The sequence below is a fragment of the Physeter macrocephalus genome, chromosome 3 (genome assembly GCF_002837175.3).
Source record: "Physeter macrocephalus isolate SW-GA chromosome 3, ASM283717v5, whole genome shotgun sequence".
NCBI classification, from domain to species: Eukaryota; Metazoa; Chordata; class Mammalia; order Artiodactyla; family Physeteridae; genus Physeter; species Physeter macrocephalus.
In genome coordinates this window covers 10500387-10520608 of record NC_041216.1, presented here as the reverse complement: position 1 = coordinate 10520608, position 20222 = coordinate 10500387, and the positions used below count along the sequence as shown (strand labels likewise).

Here is a 20222-nt window from a genome sequence, read left to right as displayed (position 1 = left end):
GCGGGTTCGTGCCCCGGTCCGGGAAGATCCCACATGCCGCGGAGCGGCTGGGCCCGTGAGCCATGGCCGCCGAGCCTGCGCGTCCGGAGCCTGCGCTCCTCAACGGGAGAGGCCACAACAGTGAGAGGCCCGCGTACCGCAAAAAAAAACAACAACAAACAAACAACTTGGGGGTCTAAACAGTTTGCTTTCTTCTCTTCTTTAAAAATCATTCCGACCCAACACTTCTCTATTCCTCACACATCTCATGCATTCTCACCAGTTCTTCCTGTTCTTCCTTCTGACTAGAATGGACTTTCTATGCTCCAACCCAAGTCCTAGCAAAATTTCATTATTCCTTCCAGGCCTAACCCAAATGTTTCCCTTCAAGAGCTCCCATCCTTCAGAATTAATTCCATCATCCACTGATCTCCCAAACCACCTAGGTGTAAACTGTATGAGTGCAGAGGCCATGTCTGTTTTCTTCATGACTATATTCCCAGCACCTAGCACAGTATCTGGCACATGGTAAGGGCTCAAAATATATTTGTTGAATGAATGAATGCTTTCTATTCTATTATATAGCACTATTTAGTTATTTAAATGTCTTCCTCCACAACAAGACTGTCAATTTCCTCTGTACTAAGGACCATGGTCTTATCTATCTTATATCTCTCTCAGACATGGAGAGGACAAGGGCGGGCCCAGAAGAAGGTAGCTTTTATCTTGCTAAACCTCTAAAGTTTCCATTCATTTACTCTCAGACCAGCCAGGATCACAGTGGATTTCCTGTTTTGTTTTTATCTTCTCTTTGGTCCAAACAAAGCTTCTGATGGTGGAAGAAGGGCCCTAGGATCTGAAGCTTATTCCCCTCCCCCACCCCAAGCCTGAGCTCAGCTGACTGAGTCCAGATGTAGGGTCCCTTGAGCCGAGGTCTCTCCAAGTTGAATATGAACTCCCTTTGTTCCCTGAGTTCCTCCCGCTGCCATTGCCCTTCCCCCACCCGCTCAACCCTCTCCAATCTCTTCTTCCATTCCCCCCACCAGAATGATCCCTCTAGAGCTGGGTCACTAACTCAAATGCTTAGAGAGTCAGGCTGTTAGAAAAAAATGCCTGGGAAGTTAGAGGCAGTGCCTTCTAAAGGTGGAAGCTAATTATTGTTTGCAGGAGTACAAACCCAGTGTTCTAGAACAGCCGATGTTTTGAGAAAAACTAGAAATGCAGAATTTAAAAAAATATGTGAAATCTCCCAATGTATAAGTACTGGCAACTCTTTCAATTTTATTTAAATTAGGCAAGCCAATTAAAACATATGCACAGGCCAGATATGGGCTGTGAGCCACTGGTTTCCTTCTCTGCTGTACATCTCTGACCATGTGATTTTGATGCTCCCCCTAGGCATTCTATCTCCTTACTTGAACATCAATACATGGACTACCTCTGGGGCCTGAAAAATCTCCTGCCATTTTCCACACACGTCCCTCCACCCCCAGTCTAGATCATACCGTGTGACTTGCCATTCCAGGGCGCCATGCCAAGCTTTGTAATGCTTTCATGTCTCTGCATGTGCTGTTCCTATTTCTATTCACTGAGCCAACAGCTCTTTGTTGATCAGCCAATCCAGCCAATCCAATATGTGCTGGTTGCTGGGGACATAACCATCAGCACCGCAGGCAAAGTTCCTGCCCTCATGGGGCTTACATTCAAGTGGCAGAGGTAGATGTTACTCAGATAATCACATGAAGAAGTAAACTTCAAATGTGGTAAGTGTTAGGAATGAGCCCCGAGAACATATAACAACGAGAGCTAAGCTGACTTGCCCTGGGTATCTGGGAAGGCTTCCCTGAAGAAATGACATTTTTAGAAGTCTGAAGGATGTGTAGGAATTACAGTCTCTACGGAAAAGAGGTGGAGCAGGGAGGGACTGGAGTGGGGGGAGGGGAGCCTGCGTGATTGGAGTTTTAGGAGAAGAAACCAGACAGCGTGCAGTCCGGGGGAGGCAGGAGTCTCGCTTGTTTGAGGAACTGAAAAAGGCCAGGGTTGCCAAGCAAAGGAACTAAGGAGAATGGCATGAGATGAGGCAGGAAAGCCAGGCAGGGCTCTCCATGCGGGCAGGGCTGGGGCAGACATGGTAAGGGTTTTGGTTTTTATCCTAAGGGCAATATGAAGCCACTGAAGAGGTTTAAGGGTATGTGTGTGAGAGAGAGAGACAGACACACAGACGTGATCAGATTTGCATTTTGAAAACATTATGCTGGCTTCTGGGTGGAGAATAGAGAAGAGGGGCAGGAGCAGGAGAAGAAGTTGGGGACCAGTTCAGAGGTTGCAGAAGTTCACGTGAGGCATTATGGCACCTCAGATGGAGGCACAGGTAGTGGAGACAGAGAAACACCGATGGGCACCATTTATGAAGTAAACAACGATAAGATTCAGGCATGGATTGTATAGGGTAGGCATAGAGCGGTGAGGCAGCAGAAAGAGGTTAAGGACGACTCCCAGATTTCTGGCTGTGTGGTAAGTTGGGGGTGTTGTTCCCTAAAACAGGGAACAGTGGAGGAGAAGCAGGCCGGTGGTGAAGGCAACGGGGAGAATGAGAGTTTAATTATTTAGCAGGTATTTACTTGGTCAACACACATTTATCAAATGCCTGCTTTGTGCCAGCCTCTGTCTATATAAAGACAGAAGTGGTTCCGGCACACAAGCTGCTCTGGATGGCAGGTCAGGCAGAAAAAAAATTATTATAATCCAAATGTCACGCAGGCCTCATAACCTTGTGGACTCAAACAAAGCCACATGAGCACTAATCATCCCAAGTTCCTGTTGTTGCCCCTGCAAAGTTCTCTTCAAGTATTTTGGGGACATTTCTAGGGACTTTTCACACGTGACTGTGTGACTAAGCAGTAGGGTCAAGTCATTGGGCACATCAGCCCTGCTCTGACCCCCTTTGTCCCTGCCCACTGCCCCTACCAAGGGTGCCTTCTGTGGGAACGCTAAGAACACCCCTGGACTAGAGTGAGGCAAGCAAGGAGATGGCCCTGAAAGTGGATGCCTCCTTAAGCGTTGCTGGCCCTGATGCTCTCGAGGTGCTGGAGCAGGACTGGGTCTAACTGAAGGATTTAATTTCTCAAGTCATCTGAGCCCTGAAGCAGCACTGCTCGTGGCAGAAGTTTGAGTTCTACCGGGGCCATGTTGAGTTTGATGGGTCTCTGAGACATTGAAATGGGGATGTAACAGGGCTGCAATTGGCTATCTGGATTTGGAACTCAGAAGTTTGGGTTAGAGATCTACATTCCAGATCATGGAGGAGGGAGAACAAGCACGGGACCAAGCTCTGCTGAACTCCCAACATTTAAATGCCCTGCCCCCACTCCACCTGGCATCTTCCCCCAAAATCCAACTTCCCTCATTTACGTTGGCAGTTGACCAGTCACTCCTTCCCGTGCATTCCTTCAGCTCTTTGTACAGTCCTCTGTGATTAACACTTTTCACACTACTAACTCTTGATTTATATATTTGTTCCCTTCACTCTACAGTGAGCTCCTTGAGAGCATGAACTCTCTTATTCAATGTCGACCCTCATGCCATTTTCATCTACCACATTGGCAAAGACTAAAACTATGAGCAGGGAATAAAGATGTGGTACACGTACACAATGGAATGATACAAATGAACTTATTTACAAAACAGAAACAGACTCACAGACTTAGAGAATGAACTTATGGTTACCAGTTACTGGGGGGGGGCGGGGGGGGGGAGGGAGGGGGCGGGGAGGGATAGACTGGGAGTTTGGGATTGACATGCACACACTGCTGTATTTAAAATAAAATGCTTCTCCATGAAAAAATAAAATAAAATCAGGTTAAAAAAAATAAAACTATGGGAAGAGAGTACCCAGAATTGATTGAGGAGGTACGAGAAGAGGATGCTGCTTATCCTGCTGCTTGGCACAGTCTTTCTGTGTCATTTCTAGGAATTTATCCCATAGATATGTTGATATTAATGCACAAAGATGTCCTGTAGGGTGAGGCTCATTGCAGCATCATTTGCAATACTGGAAAGCTGGAATCAACCTATATTTCTATCAGAAGGGAACGAATTGAGAAGTACTTGGTGGAATAATATGCTACCATGAAAAATGAAGCAGAGGGGACTTCTCTGGTGGTGCAGTGGTTAAGGATCCCCCTGCCAATGCAGGGGACACGGGTTCGATCCCTGGTAGGGGAAAAGCCCACATGTCGCGGAGCAATTAAGCCCATGCGCCTCAACTACTGAGCCTGCGCTCTAGAGCCTGCGAGCCATAACTACTGAGCCCACGTGCCACAACTACTGAAGCCTGCGCGCCAAGAACCCGTGCTCCGCAACAAGAGAAGGCACCGCAATGAGAAGCCCGCGCACCGCAACGAAGAGTAGCCCCTGCTCTCCACAACTAGAGAAAGCCTACGCCCAGCAACGAAGACCCAACGCAGCCAAAATTAAATTAATTAAATAAATAAATTTAAAAATATATTTTCCATGTCTCTATTTGACTTATTTTTTTAATTTTATGTATTTTTGGCTGCCTTGGGTCTTCGTTGTTGCGCGGGGGCTTCCTCTAGTTGCAGTGAGCGGGGGCTACTCTTTGTTGACGTGCACGGGCTTCTCATTGCAGTGGCTTCTCTTGTTGCGGAGCACGGGCTCTAGAGTGCAGACTCAGTAGTTGTGGCGCACAGGCTTAGTTGCTCCAGCGGCAGGTCGGATCTTCCCGGACCAGGGATCGAACCGTGTCCCCTGCATTGGCAGGCGGATTCTTAACCACTGCGCCACCAGGGAAGCCCGAAAAAATATATATTTTTTAATGTAGTAGATTTATAAATAATGACAAGGGAAGGTCACCAGAATATTTCATTTAAAAACTGGTGATCCAGTGGTTAAGAATCCGCCTTCCAATAAAGGGGACGCGGGTTTGATACCTGGTCAGGGAACTAAGATCCCACATGCCTCGGGGCAACTAAACCCGCGCCTGGCAACTACTGAGCCCAGGTGCCACAACTAGAGAAAAGCCCTGCATGCCTCAACGAAGATCCCGCGTGCTACAGCTAAGACCTGACGCAGCCAAAATAAATAAATTTTTTTTGAAAAAGTCAAAACCTGTTCGTAGAGTATGCTGCAGTTTGTGTTTAAAACAAAAAAAGATAGACTTGCATATACAATAGATGCAATAAAAATGTCTGGAAGGCAACCACTGAACAGTGTCTTTAGAGAAGGGCAGTCAAGTGAATGGGTCAGGATTTAAGGGGAATTTTACTTTTCATTTTATGCCTTTTTTATAGTTAGATTTTTCTTAAAACTAGAAGCATGTACCTTTTATAATAAAATGTAATATTTGATATTTATAATCTGCTGGGCATTCCTCTAATTACTTTATATAAATGCACTCTTTAAGCCCTCATAAGAGCCCTATGAAGTAGGTAGTAGTTTTTTGTTTGTTTTCTGTTTCTGGCCGCAACATGCGGCATGCGGGATCTTAGTTCCCCGACCGGGGATCGAATCCACGCACCCTGCAGTGGAAGTGCAGGGTCCTAACCACTGGACCACCAGGGAATTCCCAGGTAGTAGTTTGTCCCTATTTTATAGAAGAAGAAATGAAGCACAGAGATGTCAAATAATCAAAGCGTATACTTTTATAATTTAAAAAATCTTAGAAAAAAATTAAATATTCTCTGTCTTGTTTTCTCCTTCCACACCCTCCACATATTTGGCACTTTCTTCCAAGAAGAGAAACTTTCCAGGGCTGGAGCCCTTCTTCTCTTGGAAACCGTCTGTGAAGCAGGGGAGGCGGACAGGGCTACAGATCCTCCATTGGTGGGTCAAGCACGTGTCAAGCAGCTAAAGGCAAAAAAAAAAAAAAATCCTCCAGCCCCTCAGTTAGGGACTCACATGAAAGTGAAAGTATGCAATAAGGTACTCAATAAAGTGTGTAGTAATAACAATGATCGCTATCACTTATCAAGCACCTACTAACTGTCAGCTCCTGTGCTGAGTGCTTTACAAATACTATCACTTTTAATCCTAACAGCCCAAAGGTAGGATTGTTATGACCCCTTTTTTATCAAGCAGGAGAAAGCAGAGGCTGAGCAAGTTTAAGTAATGTGCTCAATCATCCAGCAGGTAAGAGGAAGAGCCCAATTTGGACCTAACTCCATCTGAATCACAATGCTCTCAATTGCTCCTGCATCCTACACCACAGTAACTTGATTAAGGGAGAAAATAGTGTAGAAGGAACTTCTCCCTCCCCCACCCCAAAACAAAGTCTAGCTATAGTCAGTGAAAACGAGACAGATTAGAGAACAGGCCTTTCAGATCCACAGCTAACATGAAACACCCAAAAATCTTCATTAGGCACTAAATGGAATAATAATTATTATTATTCTGCTTATTAGTCCAGGAGGTTTACACTGGTATTTGTTAATGTTCACAACAATTCTGCAAGGTAGATGTCATCATCTCCACTTTACATAGGAGGGAACGAAGGCTCAGACAGGCTATAGTTCTCCTAATGACACACAGTGAGGACAAGGCGTCGCTGGCTTATGAATTTCTCTGCCTCATTCCAAAATCAGTTTTTTCCCAAGGCCATGCTGTTAATACCTTCAGGTAAACCTGAGGCAGCATATCGTGGTCAACACAAAATGAAATCCAGACCTCTAGGCTTTCAGGACAGGAATTACTCTTCCCTGACCCCAGGGAAGGCCCCCCTCCCACAAACAGAAGGCTGTTGCTTCACCTACTTGGTAACTACACTGCAGCCTCACAACCCATCACCTCAGAGATTACCTTTTGTGTGTCTCACTAGGAAGAAGAGCTCAAACTTCGCCTCAACCCCACCTTTAGACAAAGTACGTAAAGGTTTGGCAGCCTCCTGGGAAGAATGTTGAGTCTAGTCTAGAAATCCACAGATACCACTACCCAGTGCCTTTTCAGACACTTCTTTATCAAAGTTTTATTAGCCTCAGCTCAAGGTACCTCCATCTAGGCATCTCATTACAGAGCAAGGACACTTCAGCCATTTGTATAACAACAACAACCCCAAACCCCCTAATTATTATTCTGCTTATAAGTCCAGGAGGTTTACACTGGTATTTGTTAATGTTCACAACAATTCTGCAAGGTAGATGTCATCATCTCCACTTTACATAGGAGGGAACGAAGGCTCAGACAGGCTATAGTTCTCCTAATGACACACAGTGAGGACAAGGCGTCGCTGGCTTATGAATTTCTCTGCCTCATTCCAAAATCAGTTTTTTCCCAAGGCCATGCTGTTAATACCTTCAGGTAAACCTGAGGCAGCATATCGTGGTCAACACAAAATGAAATCCAGACCTCTAGGCTTTCAGGACAGGAATTACTCTTCCCTGACCCCAGGGAAGGCCCCCCTCCCACAAACAGAAGGCTGTTGCTTCACCTACTTGGTAACTACACTGCAGCCTCACAACCCATCACCTCAGAGATTACCTTTTGTGTGTCTCACTAGGAAGAAGAGCTCAAACTTCGCCTCAACCCCACCTTTAGACAAAGTACGTAAAGGTTTGGCAGCCTCCTGGGAAGAATGTTGAGTCTAGTCTAGAAATCCACAGATACCACTACCCAGTGCCTTTTCAGACACTTCTTTATCAAAGTTTTATTAGCCTCAGCTCAAGGTACCTCCATCTAGGCATCTCATTACAGAGCAAGGACACTTCAGCCATTTGTAACACCACTACCCAAGCAGGAGTTTCAAGGACAGCAGCAGAAATGTGTTGCAAGGGAGCTATAAATCCTCCTCATCCCCCTTCCCCTCCTCCAGGCATTTGCTCTCTCAACTCACCTATTTCTTCACAGTCCGCAACTGGATTACTCCCATTTCTTAACTGTGACATTCTCATCTCTGCTCATTTATTCACACTTCCCTTTGCCTGGAATTCATTCTCTCCTGGCCGAAATCTATCTTCCACTTTGAACTCCAATCCCACCTAATTTATCTTTGGGCACCTGTCACTTTACATTCATTACAATTATTCAAAACCATTCTTTTTTTCCCCCTCCTACTTGACTATAAACTACCTATGTGACCTCAAAGTACAGCCCTAGACACTGGAGATAAATATGTATAACATATATGTGATAATTTACGGAGAGATCTGTGTTTTGTTCTCATTTCTGCTGGTGATTTGTTTCCCTACCCCCAAGAAGGTAGCCAGGTCCTAATGTTCCCTAGCTGAAGGCTTCTAAGTTTCAGATCTAAATATCAGCAGTTTCCAGGCACCCAGAAGACAGTTTCCAGAAATGCTTTTGAAAAGTGTGGGCTTATTAGGGAAACTGATCCAGGAGAAGGGATGGGAGCGAGTGCTTTCAGTTAGGGAAGCAAAAATCTGTGGAGGGAAGGAAAGGGTTAGAGAAGCTACCAGGTGTTTGAGAGTTTATGGGAAAGTAAAGACCTAGCTTTCATTTGCATATAGCACCCCAGGATGAGGAGAACGCTGTGGGAGACTGTCCACTATAATACCTTGGCCTTGAGAGCAGTGGTAAGGGTCTGTCTCTTTGAGCAAGTGTGGAATGATTTATTCATCGTGAAGGGCAGGAGGATTAACACTCACATCCGTAGAAGGCACCACCCTAATGATTACGCAGCTGGCCTCTACTCCATGTTTTTGTGTTAGAAACGCGTCTGCAGAAAGCAGTACTATATGTAGACAGCTTAAATGCTTCACCTTTTAAGACGACTTCTCTGATCAACAACGGTTAAGGTTTAAGAACCTACTATATTGGAAACCATGGGATACGTACTTCTTGGATTCCCTGCTTTGGTCTGGGGCCCTTTTCCTGGCTAGATATCAGGTCTCCGATCTGAACCCTCCCTCTTAGTTTAACTCCTCCAATAGCCTTCAGTCTTTCCATTGACCCGTCCTTCCTCAACGTCCCCCTCTAAGCTTCCCTTCTCCACCCCTCAACTCTGAGTCAGACTCTCCCTTAGTCGTCCCTTCTTCACGCTAATCTCGCCCTCCTCTCTTTCTGCCCAGACAGCCCCAATTCTCTCTCCTTCCCCTCCCGCGTCCCCCAGGCGGGTCTCCTTTCATTTCCATACTTCCGTGACCCCTCTCCCCCTCCCCCACCCCATTGAGTCCACAGCTCAGCCGTTGGAGGAGGCGTGGCCCCGCGAGCATCAGGTCTCCCGCCCCACAAGCCGCGGGCTCGCGCGCAGACAAAGACATTCCACAGCCCCCGCCCCCTCCGCGCTCTCGGCCAGAAGTGGGAGGAGACACGTGTCCCTCTAGCGCCGAGTCACGAGGAAAAGAAACTAACTGAGCCCGCGGCACCCGCGCACGCGCACAAGGCTCCGGCCCGGCGAGCTCGGAGGAAAAAGGCACGCGGGGAGGCGACTTCTTCGGGCTCCGCGAAGGTGCGCAGGCGCCGTGGCCCGACCGGGGACTTTGTTCTCCGCGGAGAAACCCAAGGGCGGTGCCGGTACTGGCTGCGCACGCGCGCCGCTTCATTTCCGGTGCTCTCTTTCGCTGGGTCGCTCGGGTCGGCTTCGGTCGCCGTCGCTCCCGCTCTCCCATCTTCGCCAACCGTCGCTCGGGCCTCTGCCGCCGCCGCGTCGCTTCCTCGATCCCTCGATCGCACATCGTCCCCAATGCAGCGCCGGGACGACCCCGCCGCGCGCATGAGCCGGTCCTCGGGCCGCAGCGGCTCCATGGACCCCTCAGGTGCCCACCCCTCGGTGCGTCAGGCGCCGTCTCGGCAGCCGCCGCTGCCTCACCGGTCCCGGGGAGGCGGAGGGGGATCCCGGGGGGGCGCCCGGGCCTCGCCCGCCACGCAGCCGCCGCCGCTGCTGCCGCCCTCGGCCACGGGTCCCGACGCGACTGTGGGCGGTCCAGCGCCGACCCCGCTGCTGCCCCCCTCAGCCACTGCCTCGGTCAAGATGGAGCCGGAGAACAAGTACCTGCCCGAACTCATGGCCGAGAAGGACTCGCTCGACCCGTCCTTCACTCACGCCATGCAGTTGCTGACGGCAGGTAAGGGAGCCTCAGGGGTCCCTGTGGGTCGCCCGGCCACCCGGGGGCATGGGTGGTAGCGGCTTTGTTCCTCTCTCTTACCGCCCCCTGGGGACCCAGGCAGTCATGGACTCCCTTTCTCTCGTCCTCGTCTTCGGGACCCTAGATTCTACAATTCCCATCCCGGCCCAGGGTGCGAGGGAGAATTTCTAGGCTGCAGTGGAGGCCCGAAGGGGACTTGGCCATCTCTTAGCGCAAAGATTTTGATGGATAGTGCCGCGCTCCCCGCCCCCTTGCCGACCCTTCCCCCTCCCACCTCTTGCAGCTGCCCCGCGCTCCGAGTGCTCAGATTCTTCCAGAAATGAACCTTCATCTCCCGCTTCTCCGAAGGACTCCCTTTCTCTCGTCCTCGTCTTCGGGACCCTAGATTCTACAATTCCCATCCCGGCCCAGGGTGCGAGGGAGAATTTCTAGGCTGCAGTGGAGGCCCGAAGGGGACTTGGCCATCTCTTAGCGCAAAGATTTTGATGGATAGTGCCGCGCTCCCCGCCCCCTTGCCGACCCTTCCCCCTCCCACCTCTTGCAGCTGCCCCGCGCTCCGAGTGCTCAGATTCTTCCAGAAATGAACCTTCATCCCCCGCTTCTCCGAAAGGGGAAGCTTTTTTGATCGCGGGTGGCGGTCGGCGCCTCAACTGAGGGTGTAGGAGGTGAAGGCAGCCTGAGCCGGGAGGGAGGGAGGGAGGGAGGGAGGAAGGGAGGGCCGAGGTGAGATGGGGTGAGGCTGGGGTGCCCTGTCCAGCGCGCCGCGGCCGCCGGGGCCGGGTCGGACTTCGCGGTAACTGGAGCTTGAGTTGCTCGGAGGCAGGAGCAACCTGTGGGAATCGGAGCTTGAGGTTTTCCGAATCAGATTTCCGACTTCGGCCGATAAAATGGTCATTGCTGCAGAGCCAGACGGTTGGATCCCTTTATTTTACAACGCGTGTTCGTCATTGGAGAAGGGAAAAACAAACCTAGAGACCGTGAAAGGGGGTAATACAGGGAGATTAAGGATGGTTTGCATGACATTCCCAATAAGATGGGAAGAAATTGAAAGAAGTTGCATGGTCTCCCCCCCCTTTTTTCTTCAGTCCTGAAATAGATTAGGAATAGTAGTCTTTGTTCTCTGTGTGTAGACTAGCGCTCCTTTTTTGCTCAAAACTGGCTATCGTCTAGTCGCCTTGATTTCTCCCTAAAGCCGACTGTTTTGCTCTGTCTTCTAGTTAAAACATTTTAATAAGTGTATCTTATGATACCTAAATTTTATTAAGCAAATAAAAATTCACAGCATTCCAACACTGAATGAGTAGTTGGACTCTTTGCCAAGGTTGATATAATGGACACGTCCGTTATGAAAATATCATTTCCCTCCCTTTGTTGTCTGTCTCCCACCGTTGGTTAGAGGTCTTTACTTTTTTTTTTTTTAACATCTTTATTGGGGTATAATTGCTTTACAATGATGCGTTAGTTTCTGCTTTACAACAAAGTGAATTAGTTATACATATACATATGTTCCCATATCTCTTCCCTCTTGCGTCTCCCTCCCTCCCACCGTCCCCCTCCCTCCCACCCCTCTAGGTGGTCACAAACTACCTAGCTGATCTCCCTGTGCCATGCGGCTGCTTCCCACTAGCTATCCACCCTACGTTTGGTCTTTACTTTTAAACACAGTAAACAAAGCCTGAGGCGGTCAAGAATAAGAACATTTAGATAAACTGCTTACATTTTCAACTCTGTGCTTTGCTGTTCTATAACACAGTCAGATTGTTTGAAACATTACTGTTCATTGTGTTCTTCTGGCAAGCTCTTTGAGGGCAAGGAATGCTTTTTAATATTTTTCATATTGTCTTGCATATAGCAAACACCAGGTGTTTGAAAGCAAGTACTTGCAGAATCAGGAACGTCAGACTAAATGGTAAAGGTTGACTGGGTCTTATTTTTATTTCCTCGTGTATTTAATCAGTCCATATTAAATGAGAATAAAATAACAAACTTTAGAACTTTAAGGTGTTGGCTTGGGTTTGAAATTCTAACTCTTGACTAGTCACCTACTCTCGGGAAACTTTCTGAACCTCAGTAACCTCATCTGTAAAGTGGGATGGTGAGTTGTGAGGATTAAATGTTGTGTAAAAAGCACCAGCACAGTTCCTTTGACCTGTAATCATTAGATAATAACATGTCACCAGGTTTTCTCCTAGTTGCAAATTCGTGGTACTGAGTAAGGTATGAAAATGCAAGCTTTTTTTTTGCCTTTCTGAGCACATCAAGTGTCCAGTATGGTGCTCGTCTTTTTAGTAAAAGATGGTTTCTTAGGATAGCCATCAAAAACTATTGATCCTTAAAAGTTGCTTCCGGGGCTTCCCTGGTGGCGCAGTGGTTGCGCGTCCGCCTGCCGATGCAGGGGAACCGGGTTCGCGCACCGGTCTGGGAGGATCCCGCATGCCGCGGAGCGGCTGGGCCCGTGAGCCATGGCCGCTGAGCCTGCGCGTCCGGATCCTGTGCTCCGCAACGGGAGAGGCCACAACAGCGTGAGGCCCGCGTACCACAAAAAAAAAAAAAAAAAAGTTGCTTCCGATTTTCACCCTTCTTTCATTTTTTAAACTTGGGCTCTTCCCCCCGCTACTCTTCACACCTTTTATTTTATTATTATTTTTAACATCTTTATTGGAATATAATTGCTTTACATTGTTGTGTTAGTTGCTGCTGTATAACAAAGTGAATCAGCTGTACATATACCTATATCCCCATGTCCCCTCCCTCTTGCATCTCCCTCCCACCCTCCCTATCCCACCCCTCTAGGTGGTCACAAAGCACCGAGCTGATCTCCCTGTGCTGTGCAGCTGCTTCCCACTAGCTATCTGTTTTACATTTGGTAGTGTATATATGTCAATGCCACCCTCTAACGTTGTCCCAGCTTACCCTTCCCCCTCCCTGCGTCCTTAAGTCCACTGTCTACATCTGCGTCTTTATTCCTGTCCTGCCCCTAGGTTCTTCAGGACCAATTTTTTTTTTTAGATTCCATGTATATGTGTTAGCATACAGTATTTGTTTTTCTGACTTACTTCACTCTGTATGACAGATTCTAGGTGCATCCACCTCACTACATATAACTCAGTTTCATTTCTTTTTATGGCTGAGTAATATTCCATTTGTGTATATGTGCCACATCTTCTAAACTTGGGCTTTTTTGATGTCTTTTTCCTGTAACCAAATTGAATTTTAATTGGAGAAATGGGATTGAGGTAATGCTGGCTCATTGAGAAAACTAGCTTGGGATATGTGAATATTTTTTAGCATGGATAAGTCTTGATATATGTTGGACCTGGCTTTGAAGATACTTTTTTTAATTGAAATACAGTTGATTTATTTTAAGATGTTTTTGAATGAGCTGGAAAAGTGGTTGTAGTAAAGTCAACCAATTGTGAGAAAGTGAGATTGAGAAGATGGAATAGTAGTATTTAAGCTCTGATAAGGATACAGGTAAGAAAAATACAGCTAACACTATACTGGATGCTGGACACTGGCCTGAGCACTTTACATCAAATGTTTAGTCTTCATAACAATACTATGAGGAAGTTACTCTTATTATTTTTCCTTCTACACATGAGGAAACCAAGGCAAACAGATGAAATCATTTGTCTAAGGTAACAAAATTAGTAAGCAGCATATGGGGTGTTTGAAGTCAGTCTGAGTCTGGATCCTCACACCTAACCCTCTTTGCCATGCCCCCCCATCCCCCACTGTAGTACCTGCAACAAATTGTACTCAGAAAAATAAAAATAAATTTTGTGCTAAAGTATTAAAAGAAAATCTGTTTCATCAGATTTTCTGAACACATCAAAGTCCTAGCCAACAGGGCAGTGAAGATCACAAGGCAAGAGAAAGAAGGAGGAGGAAACCCGTAGAGCAGAGCCTAGCACTTAGGACTGTGACTCCTCCAGGCAACTCTGCCTGTTTCCCAAGAGGTGCTACAAGACCCAGACCACTCTTCTTTACCCGCCACATAGCCCTCCCTGTACCTTTTCCCAGCTTTAGCTTATTTTGCACTTAGCAGCATCTGATGCACCATATGTTGCAGTTAATGTGTTTGCTTGTTGGCTGCCCCTTCTTTATGACTAGAATGTCAGCTCTACCAGGGCAGGGATCTTTTGTCTGCTTTGTTCATGGCTGTATCTTTTGTTCCTTTAAGAGTGCTGCACAGATTGGCCTCTTACTAAATATTTGATAAATGAATATTCATCCTCATTGCATGATGGAAAAATAACGCAATTCTGAGGGATTTCAATTTTGAATATAGATTTCTATATTAGCCAAATTGATCTTCAACCACGATGACAATTAAATGCGTTTGCAGACATACAAAGACTCTCAGGGTACCCATGCTTGTTTTCTGAAACAAAAATAATTTATCATATTATTTGTGTTAAATATTTACATAATAAACATAAGATGTTTTTATGTATATCAGTGTTCTTTTTCTACTTTTTATAACTAGGAAAATACAAGTTAGTGTAAATGACTCAGGAATAAGTAAACATTTTCAGTAGATTAACCAGCCCCAGATGATCTTGAAAAGATACACAGAAATTCGTCTTCCAAAAGCATTCAGTGCAGGGACTTCCCTGGCAGTCCAGTTGTTAAGACTCCACATTTCCACTGCAGGGGGCATGGGTTCGATCCCTGGTGAAGGTAAGATCCCGCACGCGGTGGAGCAGCCAAAAAAAAACCCCTCAGTGCAGAATATTTCCAGACAAAAATGTACTGAAATTTCAAAATAGTACATTTCTTATTTTATTTACACTATACTATGGAAATACACCTAGATGTCCCCATTTCATTCTACAGAGCTAGCAAGACCTATTAAAACCAGAAAGTGGAATTGCAAAGGAACTATAGACCAAGTATGGCTCTTCATATCCACGGTTCTCCATATTTGTGGATTCAACCAACAATGAATCTGAAATACTCGGGGGTAGGAGGGATTCCAACATTTCCTAAAAGCAAAACTTGAATTGGCTTTGCGCGGGTTTACATTGTATTTACAACTATTTTCATAGCATTTACATTGTATTAGACATTATAAGTAATCTAGAGATGATTTAAAGTATACAAGAGGATGTGCGTGGGTTATATGCAAGTTCTATGTCATTTTATATAAGGGACTTGAACATCCTCGGATTTTGGTATGGGAGTTTGGTCCTGGGACACTGAGGGATGACTGTGTAGGTATACGTATAAATATTAGGAAAGAAAGAGGCAGAATTTATCATTTTTGCAACAACTTCATGGTTGTTTACCTAGGAAAATGGTGAGTGATGTGGCTGATTACAAGGTAAAGATGTATAAATCGGTAGCTTTCTGATATAGTAGCAATAGCCAATTAGAAAATAATTGACAAAATGATCTCATTTTTTAGAATAGCAAAAACTTCGGGATAGGCAATAAAAATCCAAAATGTATGTGAATATTCATAGCAAACAATAACAGTATTTAACCTTTGTAGAGCATATAACATGTGCCATGACCTGTGGTACTCATTAATTGCATCTTCATGGCCATTCTATGAGGCAGGAAGAATTTTTATCTCAATATTACAGATGAGGAATATTGTGATCACATATTGTCGACTTAAAATTTTATTGAAAGTGGTAAACAAACATGTGAATAAAAAGAAATATGCCATGTCCTGGTGGGAGGAGGAAGTAGTCTTATAAAGATGACAGCTTTTTTTTTTTTTTTTTTGCGGTTCGCGGGCCTCTCACTGCTGTGGCCTCTCCCATTGCGGAGCACAGGCTCCGGACGCGCAGACTCAGCGGCCATGGCTCACGGGCCTAGCCGCTCCATGGCATGTGGGATCTTCCCAGACCGGGGCACGAACCCGAGTCCCCTGCATTGGCAGGCGGACTCAACCACTGCGCCACCAGGGAAGCCCAAAAGATGACAACTTTTAAATTAACATGTTGGTTTTTTGCATTTTTCAAACTAATTCCAAACTGAATTTATTTTTTTCAACTTGACATGTTGAATATAAAGTAGCTAAAAGAGAGAAACAACAAGGGGTTGTACTGTATAGCACTGGGAACTATATTCAATATCCTGTGATAAGCCATAATGGAAAAGAATATGAAAAAGAATATATATGTGTATAACTGAGTCACTTTGCTATACAGCAGAAATTAAACACAACTTTGTAAATGTACTATACTTCAATAAATTTTTTTAAGTAGCTAAAAGTAAATGAAGATAAATGAGAAAAAAAACTTTTGGAAACAGGAAAATAATGAAAACCTGCTACATTGACAGAAATGAAGTCAAACAAGACTTAGTGCTTGAGGGGATGTGAATTAGAAGGAACAGTGCTGGTAGAAGTGTGAATTGGTACAACCACTTTGGATAACAGTTTGGCATTTCCTTTGAAAGCTGAACATTCAAATTCTTTAAATTGAGCAAGGTTATTCCTAGGAATATACCCAAAGAAACTTTTGCCCGTGAATGTCTCACTCATAAAATAGTGCACCTTGTTTCACCATTGATTAAATACTGTGAGATTTTCAAAATGAAATAATACAGCAGTGAAAATGAAAACTATAGCTGAATGCCACAACATGGAGAAATCTTGGAAAACTAATGTTAGGTGAAAAAGTCAATCCTATAAGGCTACATACATATGGTATAATACTGTTTTGTTTTTTAAATTTATTTATTTTATTTATTTTTGGCTGTGTTGGGTCTTTGTGGCTGCACGTGGGCTTTCTCTAGTTGCGGCGAGTGGGGGCCCCTCTTAATTGCAGTGCGCAGGCTTCTCATTGTGGTGGCTTCTCTTGTTGCGGAGCATGGGCTCTAGGCACACAGGCTTCGGTAGTTGCAGCACACAGGCTCGGTAGTTGTGGCTTGCGGGCTTCAGTAGTTGTGGCACGTGGGCTTTACAGTGCAGGCTCAGTAGTTGTGGCACACCAGCTTAGTTGCTCTGCGGCATGTGGGATCTTCCTGGACCAGGGCTTGAACCCGTGTCCCCTGCATTGGCAGGAGGATTCTTAACCACTGTGCCACCAGGGAAGCCCTACAATACTGTTTTTATGGAACATAATACTAGCAAAATTAAGTAAAATATTGTTAGCATGCATGGGTCTGTGATAAAGCAGTTTTTAACAAAACTAAATGTGTTTACCATACGACTCAGCAGTTGTTCTCTTGGGCATTTATCCCAGAAAAATTAAAACTTATGTTCATATGAAACCTGTACATGAATGTTCATAGCAGCTTTATTCATAATAGCCAAAAAACTGGAAATAACCCGTATGTCTCCAATTGATGAATGGTTTAGCTGTGGTACATCTATACCATGGAATACTACTCAACAAGAAAAAGAAATGAACTGTTGATAAATGCAACAACTTGGATGGATCTCAAGATTTTTTTTTTTTTTTTTTTTTTTGGTCAGGCCGCACAGCTTGCAGGATCTTAGTTCCCTGACCAGGGATTGAACCCCGGCCCTGGCAGTGAAAGTGCCAGGTCCTAACCACTGGACCGCCAGGGAATTCCCTCAAGAGAATTATGCTGAATGAAAAACCCAATCTCAAAAGGTTACACACTGTACAATTCCATTAGTTTAACATTCTTGAAAAGGTAAAATGATAGAGATGGAGAACATTAGTGGTTGCCAATGTTGGGGAGAGAGGAAAGGAGGTGACTGTGGCTATAAAAGGGTAGCATGAGGGATCTTTGTGGTGGAACTGTTCTGTACTGAGACTTTGGTGGTGGTCACATGATTAAATTACATAGAACTAAGCAAACATACACACACACACACACACAAGTACATGCAAAACTGGTGAGATCTGAGTAAAGTCAGTAAGATTGTATTAATGTGAATTTTCTGGTTATGATATTATAGATATGCAAAATGTTATGGAGAATAGTGGGTGAAGGATATATGAGATCTCATATTTCTGACAACTGCATATAAATCTACAATTATCTCAAAATAAAGTGGTTTGTTGTTTTGTTTTTAAGAGAAAAAAAGCCTTAAACTCTTAAGTTGTACCCTAAGAAAGAGATTTGGGAGACTGTGGTCAATATGCCATAATAGAGTTTGACGTTATCCTGGAATGTGGGAATTCAGCCCCTTAGAGGGCTCTTAATTCAGGCTTTGAGGGATTTTTTTGAGCCAGTACCCACCCTTAGTCAACATTGTATGTGAAATACTGTGTTGGTATCTTTTTCTGGGGAGCTAGTCTGTAGGGGCTCATGACCCCAAACCAGATTAAGAACCTATAGCTCGGTGCTCTTGCTTTAAATAATAAATAATTTGAAAAATGAAAAGAATGGAGTGGTTTTATACAAAATTAATGAACTTACTGGATTTGTGATTCCAAAAGGATTTACCAACAGAAAAGATACAGGGCAAAGAACTATAAATTTGGGAATGATGAAGTTATATGAGTCGTTAAGGGAAGTTAGGGGGTGTTAATGGTACATTTCTTTAATTTGGTAAATGTTTATAGATGCCTGTTGGCTATTAGACACTGTACTATAAATGGCAGATAGTTTAGTAATGGCAAGGGTCCAGAAATTGTTCATAGCAGGGGAGGGTGTGCTGTCGTTAGATGTATGAACCAAGTACATTGATAGTCTGGAGGAGGGCATGACACCTGACCTTTTGGAACAGATATCCTATGAATCTTGCCCTCCTAGAAGCACTATCTCTGGATGCCTTAGTCAGAAAATCTTGCTTGTCTTGCTCCATATCACATGTTCAGTTAATGGAATGTACATGATAGCCTTTTTTAGTTAAGCCAGTCCAGTTGATAAAATCTGTATATAATTTTTTTCAAACTTCTCTTGTATTAACAGTTTTGTGTTCCTTAAATCTTTCTTCCATTAAAAAAAAAAATTCTCCTTTTTAAAAGTAAGAAGGAAGACTAAATGAGGTTTAATGACTTGCCCAAGGTCACACAGCAAGCAAGTAGCAGGGCTGGGAGTCAAACCCAGTTCTATTTAGCTTCAAAACTCAGGTTCTTTCCTCTCAGTCATACATTTAAGAAACAGTTCTCATCCTTTGGAGCTAACAGTCTGGTTGTGATAACACCTACCAAAAAAAAGGAAAGATTAAATTATAGTAAAAGAGTAGAAGAAAAGCCACGAGATTTGTTCAATTTGCTCTAACTGACATAAGGAATAACCTGGGTTTAAATACCTGCTCTGTCACTAATTTTGTGATCTTGGACAAGATTTCTTCACTAGTTAAGTGGGGATAATCCTGGTTATAAAGATGAAGGGAAACAATAAATACAAAATTCCTGACACATAAAAGGCACCACCGACCACCAGTAAGATATGATTATTGTCAGCATCTGACTTTGAAGCAAATGGGTCACCTCTCTGTGTTGTTTACACCTTAGCTTTTCTTTCTTTGACTCTTGGGATATTCAGGGTCTCCAGAGGCCCAAGCAAAGATCTTTTAAAGGAGTCAATTTCAGAAAGATTGTCTAGAAAGTACTTTTGCCTGAGGGTGAGGCATTTTAGGAAGCTTCTCTTTGATTTTTTTTTCTTCCCATTACAGCCTGCTCCTTAGCCCTCCATAAGAAGTGAGGCCAAGAAGAGAAATTGAAAAAGAAAAAAGAATTGAAAAAGAAAAGAGAGATCAGGCAGCTGAACGTCTGAGGCACACGCAGAGCCCTCTTGTTGTCTTTAGCTGCATGACAGTGTCTGGGGGTATAAGCAGTACTTCCCAAAACTTTACAAAATCAGCTCTTTTTTGCTTAAATAAAGTGCCCCCCACAACTCCTCACTGAAAGGCAATAATAAAAGCATGAGGTTTGAAGTTAGAGAATGCCTGGGTTTTAATCCTTACTCTCTTACTACTTTAACAGCTTTGTGACTTAGAGATTTAACTTCTCTGATTTTGTTTCCTCGGTTATAAAATGGGGATAGTACCAGCTGCTTCACTGAGTTATTTTTTACGATAAATGAGGTAATATTTGTATAGAGTTTGATACATTGTAGGCATTTAATAAATATTTGGTCCTTCCCCTTCCAAACATGGAAGACCACCCTTCTTGAAGGCTCAAGTTGCTTATTCTTTTGCTTTCTAGGCTAACCCCCTGATTGTTTTTTTTTGTTTTTTTTTTTTTTTTTGTGGTACGCGGGCCTCTCACTGTTGTGGCCTCTCCCGTTGCGGAGCACAGGCTCCGGACG

General features: G+C 44.6%; 1 protein-coding gene across 2 annotated transcripts in view; it reads left to right on the top strand.

Annotated features, from left to right (window-relative positions):
• Window positions 1-9390: 9390 nt before the first annotated feature.
• Window positions 9391-20222, top strand: part of KHDRBS1 (KH RNA binding domain containing, signal transduction associated 1) — a 36745-nt gene continuing 25913 nt past the window's right edge. For both annotated transcript variants that reach the window (XR_003678884.2, XM_024125219.3), the window contains exon 1: window positions 9391-10010. Coding sequence is in view for 1 of the 2 variants with exons in the window: in XM_024125219.3 (XP_023980987.1) it covers window positions 9629-10010 (382 nt within the window). In the remaining variant the exon portion in view is untranslated. The remainder of the gene's footprint in view (window positions 10011-20222) is intronic.